Source organism: Rhinopithecus bieti, unplaced genomic scaffold (genome assembly GCF_001698545.2).
Source record: "Rhinopithecus bieti isolate Rb0 unplaced genomic scaffold, ASM169854v2 scaffold_5179, whole genome shotgun sequence".
NCBI classification, from domain to species: domain Eukaryota; kingdom Metazoa; phylum Chordata; class Mammalia; order Primates; family Cercopithecidae; genus Rhinopithecus; species Rhinopithecus bieti.
The window spans coordinates 782,846-791,723 of record NW_016804741.1 but is presented as its reverse complement, the minus strand read 5'-3'; the positions used below and the strand labels follow the sequence as shown (position 1 = coordinate 791,723).

The window sequence follows — 8,878 nt, the reverse complement described above, 5'->3', positions numbered from 1 at the left end:
AAAAAAAAAAAAAAAAAAAAAAAAAAAAAAAAAAAAAAAAAAAAAAAAAAAAAAAAAATCATTTTCTCTGTAGTTTACTTTCCTGCAAGTATATATTCTAAAGTGTTTCCATTGGTAACAATTTCTTGTTTAATGTGAGTGTGGAGGAAAAAATTTAATATTACAACAATCAAAGTAGGTGTCATTTTGAAACTAACATTTGTATATTTTATTGGTGTTATGAAAGCAACAAATAAAATACACCTTCACAGAATTGTTTCTGTTTAATATAGTGCATGTTTATTAACATGTTACTGATAATTAGATATAATCTTAACTCAGTGTCTTGAATTTAGTACAGTTAATGTAGGATATTTTAAATATTTAGGAATTCATAAAGCTTTTCAATGGCATTTTCTATATGCCAGGAGAATAAGTGAAACAGGTGTTTTGGTGCCTTTAACCTCACAGCATAAATGATAGCACTAGGTTTATGGACAAGACGTTATTCTTTTTCTGAGATGTGATCTTCATGAACACACTGCGCCTATGTATCCAGCTGTGCACATGCATACAACTTGATGGCACTGTTTTAAATAAGTGAATTTGGCTAGCTCAGAACAGACAGACTGAAGGATTATTTAACTTATGCCATTGGTTCCAAAAAGTATTTTTAGTGGGCTCTCTTAAAACTAATACTATTTATAATATGCAGTATCTCTGCTTTCATTTTAAATGTTTAACTTTTGATTTTAAATTTATTTGTGATACCCAGTTTGTATTAAATTTCATCACATTGCTGTAATGTTTTTCATTACTTGTGGTGGGCATTCACAAATGATGGCAAGCCACAATCAGACTATGGCCTCTGTTCCCCTGAAAAAGTGATCTGAGAGCTAGGGAAGTTCCAGGCCTACTAGTATATTAACAATAATTCTCACCAACCAACCTCAGCCACAGGCCTAGCCACAGCCCACTAGAGCATGGGCTCCATAGTACTGTCTCTGAAGTTAGCCTCCAACCACAAACTTGGCCGTGCCATTCTTGCTTAAAAACATAAATTGATCCTCACAGAACTACCCAAAATCATTCCTGCAAAGGCACATTCTTCTGTACGTGGCAACTTGGACACATTTTGGTGGCCAGGAAAAGGGTATAGCGGGTAGTATATTGTTTTAATGTGGGGGCATCATTCCTTGTATCTTTTATTGTTGAAAAAAGTTTTTCATTATCTGTAGAGCCCAGGCATTCAGACAAGTCATCAGATCAACCCGAAAGGGTTATACAATTTCTATACCCATTTGAGTATTTATAGTTTATATACATGAGTTGCCAACCCTGTTTTACAGGGTTTATGGATTTTTCTAGTGATTTCAGTGAAAAGTCTTTGATTCAATCTAATATAAGTGTTTGAAAATTCAGGGACAAATGGCTACAAAATGCATAGTTGTATACACAGCAGTTGCTGGGGGTTCCAAGTGTGGGAGCATTGTTGCCCTGAATGATGATGCTTACGTTTGTTATGGTAAAAAGGGTCGGAGGTTCTGAGGTCGTGACAGGGGTTAAAGGATTAGCATGTGACAATAAGTATCAGTCAGGAAAATGGAAAAGTAGAACTAATTTTTCTTGCACCCACCTGTGCTTTCTGTCAAATAAAAACTTGTGCTAATGACATAGTGAGGAGAAGAGACAAAGGTTAATGAGTAACACAAGTTCAAATGTGTAATGTATTGGAGCGTAAATTGGATCATACAATCCAGTGTGGCTGGGAGAACTAACAAAAGAGATTGAGCTCACAGTGGAAAATTTTGGGAGGCAGGCAACTTAATTTCTGTTGTTTGAACAGCTTAAAACTATTAATACATGCCAATTTTATTTAGCATAAGTTTTGTTTGCAAGAAGCACTTTTAAATGACAAAACTACAACTGTTCAGAGGGGCCATAGAACTCTAAACAGTTTTTCTATAACTTAATCTTTCACATCCATGTTACAAAGAAAGTACCCGTGATGCTTGCTCTCTTGTTCTTAAAATAAAATATATATAAAAAATGATAACTATTATATGATGTTATAATTATACAAAACTTGGTATTAACAGGTGTTAAATTGTGAAAGCCTTTAGTAAAGCCATAGTCACAGTGCTTTATTTGTATGATTATATAATTTAAATGTTATACTGGCTATAACAAGTATATATCTTGATACCCTGCAGAGTATACTATAGAGTATCTTTCTATCTCTTGATAAGAGAAAGCATTACATCTTTAGCATTGGAAAGTTTATAGTTGTACATGGGGAAAAGAAAGGGATTTCACCAAATTATAATCTTTTAAAAGTCTATTCTTCTGGAATTATGAAATAGTCGCACTTAAGGAATTTCAGAATCTGCATTTTTTTATTTTAAATTTTATTTTCTTTTTCAGGCAGAGATTTAAATTTCTTTTTTGAGAAGCAGAAAAAAATTCAAGTGAAGCTGAATTTTGAGAAACATAAAAATAAATAAATGACCCATGAAAGTCTAAGAGGCAGAAAGTGTCTGTCAGTTCTATCAATTCACAGTGGTGGCCCGACAGAAACACGTTTTGTGAATCTAGCTCGTAGATAAAAAGAAAGGTCAGAGTTCACGGAGCTAGTTTATCGCAAATGGTTCTCATGGATTTTTGTTTTCCCTCAGGTTTTCTGGGTTCATTGTTTAAATGGCCTCTTCCACTCAGTTATTCTGTTTTGGTTTCCACTAAAAGCTCTTCAGTATGGTAAGTAGAAGGGATATGAATGCAAAGAGGTGACTTTTACTTTTTTAGAAAATAACTCATTGTCAATGTATGTTAAAAGTATAGCAGTTTCATTGTATGATATTTCTCTTAACCTAAAATGCATGCATCCAAAATTGTACACACTTTGAAGATTTTTATTATTCCTTTGGGAGCAAAGTGATTTAATATATGCAAAGCCTTTCTTCTTCTCATGTTTTCCAAAGTTGCAGAGAGTCAAATTTTAGGGCTTTTTTTCCCCTCTGTTGATGTATAGTTTGAGGACAATAAGTGCTAATATTTTATGTAGCCTATTTATTATACCTGTGAGGCTTGTATCAAGCCCTTTATACTGAAACTAATCAGACATGCTGGTATTTTCAAGTATACTTGAGCCAGTGTTTTGGATGAGGTTTTAATATGTTTTATGTTCGTCTTGGAGTATTAGCTCTGCTTATTTTGAGGGGAGTGATTTTATTCTCTCGGTTTGGAGAGAGAGGATCATGGTGCATTTCCTATACACATAAAAGTGATTAAATAACTACTTTAGAAAAGAGATCCCTGTGATTCTTAAGCTGGTGCTGCTCTGTCTTGGAGCCGACTTTGCTTTGAGATCTGGGGAAGACACCAACCATTCAGTGTGCCTGCTTCAATACTACGGTAATCAAAAACACAACACACAGTATACCCAAGGAATTGTCAGTCCTTTATAAATACAGGCCATACCTACTGTCTATCAGTTAATGGTTGCCAACAGAAGAGAGTGCTGCCTGCTGCTGCCCACTGTTGATCTCCTCTCCATAGGTAGCCAGAGTGATCCCTGCAAAACATGAATCGGGCCAGGTGCCTCCCTCCTCAGAAGTACATCAAGATTTAGCATACTTAGAACAAAATCCTCCACCTCCAAATTGTTCCCCATTCTTAACAGATATTCGAATTGACTCTGTCCCCGCCCATGCCTCAGGTCTGTGCTCAAGAAGCCTTCCCAGATCATCCTGTCCAAAAGAGCAACCACCACCTGCCCCCACTGCTCCTAGGCTCTATTCCCTTGTCAGTCTGTATGTCTTCATGGTACTTGTCAATCAAGTTTTGATATGTTTGTTTCTTTTATATGGTCTTTCTCCTCTTTTAGAATTGAAATTTCAGAAGGGCAGGTAATTAGCAGTTTCATTGCATTCACAGTGCTTAGAACAGTGCGTAGCTTGTAGTAGGCACTCAGCAAATTGTGAATGAATTACCAAGAGCATGTGGCATAAGCAAGGTGAGTATTGCAAAGAAGCCAGTGGTTTCATATTCTAGCTAAGATTTTAATATCCTTTATTGATTGCTCAGTAAATTACAACAGTAAATGCTTTTCAGTGTCTAGGCCATGGAATGAGCATGGTAAGAATATTTAATTAAAGTGTAGAATATTGACCCAGGAAGCCAGGAAAATTACAGTGAGTTAGTTTGCTTGCTTGTTTGTTTGGCTTTGACATATAATTCACATACCATAAAATTTATCTCCTTTAAAGTGTACAATTCAGTGGTTTTTTAGTATATTCACAGAATTATGCAGATGTCACCACTATCTAATGCCAGACATTCGTATCATCCAGTAGTATCATCAAAACCCCATATCCATTGGCAATCACTCCCTGTTTCTCCACACCTTCCTTACCAGACCCTGGCAACTACTTATATATTTATATTTATTTTGTCTCTGTGGATTTACCTATTCTAGACATTTTATATAAATGGAATCATTATGGGACCATGGTTCATCCATGTTGCAACTGGAATCAGTACTTCCTTTTTATGGCTGAATAATATTCCATGGTATAGATATACCACATTTTTTAATCTATTCATCAGTTGATGGACCTTCAGATTGTTTCCACCTTTTGGAGCAACAGGATATGGAGGTCCAGGGTACAATTCAAGACACCCTGACCTCAGACAAGCTCTCCAAGTAAAATTTATTTTCAAAACGCAAAATCGATATAGGTTTGACAGACAAGGCATGCCCATCTATGAAACTGCTATTTCAACCTTCTAAATTAGAAGAAAAGAAATTGAATATCAAAAGTCACTTAAACCAGATAGCATCTGAAACACCTTAGCAATGACAGGATTTGAAAGGAATTCCCAAGTGACTTCATCTTCCAGAGAAGCAGTTCCTAGATCCATCATTGTGTTTCTCTGGAAAGCCACACAGCTATCCAGCTTCAGTCAAGGCAGTTCACGGGAGTGCTGCTTATAGAGACCAAAACTAGCCAAGCCTAGGGAACACTTGCTTTCTCTTTTTAAGGGGTGAATCGACATCTAGCATAAACTACTTTATGGTTTTTATGTTGAGGGGTTTGTAGTTGTTGTTTTGTCTTGTTTTCATTTTTAAATAAGGAGTATTTTTAGGGAGGGAGGATTCTTTTGTTTTTTGGTTTCTGAAAGGATGGGGATACTGAAGAACTTCACACATGCTATGTAATATATAGCTACATATTCATTTATTCCTTTGCCTAGCAGTTCTGAAAGAGTAGTCTGTAGACCCTGGGAATATCCAAGACCTTTTGTCATCCACAAACAGTGGTACCACTGTGCTGTTCTTCACGGTCATGCACTAGGTTTCATTTAAGAATGCGCATGAAGACACCATAAAACTAATGCTTTTTTTAAAACTTGAACCATCTTAATAATATTTTGTATTTGACAAAATGGGAAGTATTAACATACATATAAAGCACTTCTGCATACCAAAGTGCAGTGATTGTCTCAAGGAATGGTGCCTTCTGGATTGAACCAGAGGCTGCAGAATCATGCATGGGTAAAAGATCCATTCAAAGTGCAAAGTAGGCTGGGCACAGTGGCTCACGCCTGTAATCCCAGCACTTTGGAAGCCCAAGGCAGGTGGATCACATGAGGTCAGGAGTTCAAGACCAGCCTGGCCAACATGGCGAAACTCCGTCTCTACTAAGAATACAAAAATTAGCCAAGTGTGGTAGTGCACGCCTGTAGTCCCAGCTACTCAGGAGGCTGAGGCAGGAAAATCGCTTGAACCCAGGAGGTAGAGGTTGCAGTGAGCCGAGATTGTGCCACTGCACTCCAGCCTGGGCGACAGAACAAGACTGTCTCAAAAAAAAAAAAAAAAAAAAAAAAAGGTAAAGTACAAAGTAGACTGATGGATTTTAATGCAATAAAGTACGGAAAGTTCGTTGATACAGTTTCAGATTGATATAGTTTCAAATTCCACACTGGTAACCAACCTTTAAGAAACTGCCTCTCCCACTTTGAGAAACTACTTGTTGGCCAGGCACAGTAGGTCACGCCTGTAATCCCAGCACTTTGGGAGTCTGAGGCGGGTGGATCACTTGAGGTCAGGAGTTCGAGACCAGCCTGGCCAATATGGTGAAACCCTGTCTCTACTAAAAATACAAAAATTAGCTGGGCATGGTGATGTGCGCCTGTAACCCCAGCTACTTGAGAGGCTGAGGCAGGAGAATTGCTTGAACCCGGGGCGCAGAGGTTACAGTGAGTTGAGGTCACATCACTGCACTCCAGCCTGGATGACAGAGTGAGACTCCATCTCAAAAAAAAAGAAAAGAAAGAGGGAGGGAGGGAGGCTACTTGTTGAGTCTTGATGTAGTATCAAAGACTATCTATCCACAAGTATTGGAAAAGATTACTAAAATACTCTTCCCCTTTGTAACTCCATATCACTGTGCAGCTGGATTTCCCTTTTATATTTCACCCAAAACAACATGAGAATCCAGCTGCTTTCTGTTAAGCCAGAAATAAGAGATTGTGAAAACCCAAACAATACCAGTTTTCTCAATTATTTGTTTGTTTGCTTTGGAAAATAGTTACGTTTCAGAAAACCTGTCATTTATATTGCCATGTATTAGGTTTTATTTTTATGATCAATGAATACATAATTTTAAATTTTCTGTTTCAATTTCTAATTTGGTAAATATTGATAGACATAAACCACACAAAACTTTTGAGACCCTCAATAATTTTTTAGTGTAAAGGGATCCATAGACCAGGAAGTATGAGAATGAGTGATTTACCCAAATTATTCAAATGCTAAACATGCCTTGCACCTGATACTGCTTGGTGCTTTACATACAGAACTTCATTGTCACTTCAAAACCCCTTCAGGGTAAATAGCTTCACTCTTTTTAGCTAAACCGAATTCCGAGTTCCGTAGGGATTGATTGTAAATAACCCAAAATGACACAACTGTTAATAGTAATAGAACTACGCTTCAGTGTCTCCAAAGCTCGCTAGTACCACTCTCTGTGTTTCATCCCATACTTTATTCAAATATATTTTGCCCGTATATATTTGACTCTGAATAAACGTTGACTATGTGCATACATCATTGTATTACACATATCATGGATTTTAAATTTTTCAGTGGTATCAATGATTTAATTATTCAGCTTTTTCTTATTTTCACTTGATTTTATCAGTACTAGAAATTTTTGTGCATCAGCCACCACTTCCTTCATCTAAAGCCACATTTGAAGGCAGCCAGGTACGGTGGCTCACTCTTGTAATCCCAGCACTTTGGGAGGCCAAAGCCAGCAAACCACTTGAGGCCAGGAGTTCGAGACCAGCCTGGTCAACATGGTGAAACCCCATCTCTACTAAAAATACAAAAATTAGCTGGGCATGGGGGTGCACACCTATAATCTCAGCTATACCAGAGGCTGAGGCACGATAATTACTTGAACCTGGGAGCAGAGGTTGCAGTGAGCCGAGATCACACCACTGCACTCCAACCTGGGTGACAGAGTAAGACTGTCTAAAAAAAATAAATAAATAGAAATAAAGCCACGTTTGTTAGTCATTACTAGAATAACAAAATACTTCAAAATATGCCCCTGCACTCAGCCAGACTCTCAAAGAGCCACATGCCTGAAACCACACTGCTGCTCCTTGGCCCTCTGTGAGTTGCTTTTCTGAATCCCTTGTGGCCCAATGCCAACAACTTTATTGAGAGATAGCAAGAAGATTCCCTATGACTCTCATCCGTATTGGTAGCAGAGTTCTTTATTACAATCCAGAATGCCCTTTCCTGCTTTGTTTGAACAATTTGATTTTTTTTTTTTTTAATCTTGTGGACTCTGAAAATTCATTAACAAGTCAGGTTTCCATCTTCAATGTTGGCTTTTGTGGCCTATCTTTACAGCAGCTTTGTTAACATTCTTTCTTAGAGTGTTTGGGTTTTTTGTTTGTTTTTTATTAACCTCATTTCTGGCTCCATTGTGTGTCCCTTGATTTCCCTTCCTTCGTTCAAACTTTCTGAATACATTTATCTTTGAAAAGATTCTGAAAGAATCTCATTTTCCTTTCTAATAGGCCTCTCTCCTTTTCGTACAGGTACTGCATTTGGAAATGGGAAAACCTCGGATTATCTGCTGCTGGGAAACTTTGTGTACACTGTGAGTGCAGGATGTTGGTCTCTTTTGCATATAAAATCAAAGCCTTTCATCTGCGCTGATTTCATTTTTAAATTTAAAAGTAATACGTGTGTTTCTGGATTTAAGGGTTGTTTATAGTTCCCTTTAAAAATTAAATAAGACTCAGGACTTGTAACAGGATCTTATTTCATTTTTATCAAATAATAAAATAAAATAACTGAATGATAGGAAATCAATACCATTAAGTAGCAGAAGGATTGAGGTTTTGACAAATCTGGGGGGTCTCCTTTCTCTTGGCATCAACCCACTGAAGTAGTAAAAGACAAGCAAAAATACATTTGCAGGGGCTGGTGGCTCCTTCTCATACAACATGAATGCGAAAGCAGAGCAGTGGATAGAAATAAATAAGAGTGTATGTCATGGATGTCTCCTGGGGACAGTTTACAGTATCCAGGTCTCAGGAGAGTAGTTTTCTTAAATTTATTTCAAACTGTATCCCTTTTTTTTTTTTTTTTTTTTTGAGAGGGCGTATTGCTCTTGTTGTCCAGGCTGGAGTGCAGTGGCACGACCTCGGCTCAGTGCAGCCTCTGCCTCCCAGGTTCACGTGATTCTCCTGCCTCAGCCTCCTGAGTGGCTGGGATTACAGGCGCGTGCCATCACGCCCAGCTGATTTTGTATTTTAGTAGAGACAAGGTTTCACCATGTTAGCCAGGATGGTCTTGATCTCCTGACCTTGTGATCCG

The 8,878-nt window shown here is 37.7% G+C and overlaps 1 protein-coding gene across 1 annotated transcript in view; it reads left to right on the top strand.

The window, feature by feature from the left end:
- The window catches only part of ATP8A1 (ATPase phospholipid transporting 8A1), a 283,721-nt gene that overhangs the window by 232,978 nt on the left and 41,865 nt on the right, over positions 1 to 8,878 (top strand). Inside the window, exons 31-32 of the mRNA XM_017870339.1 lie at positions 2,655 to 2,733; positions 8,095 to 8,156. Coding sequence (XP_017725828.1) covers positions 2,655 to 2,733; positions 8,095 to 8,156 — 141 coding nt within the window. The remainder of the gene's footprint in view (positions 1 to 2,654; positions 2,734 to 8,094; positions 8,157 to 8,878) is intronic.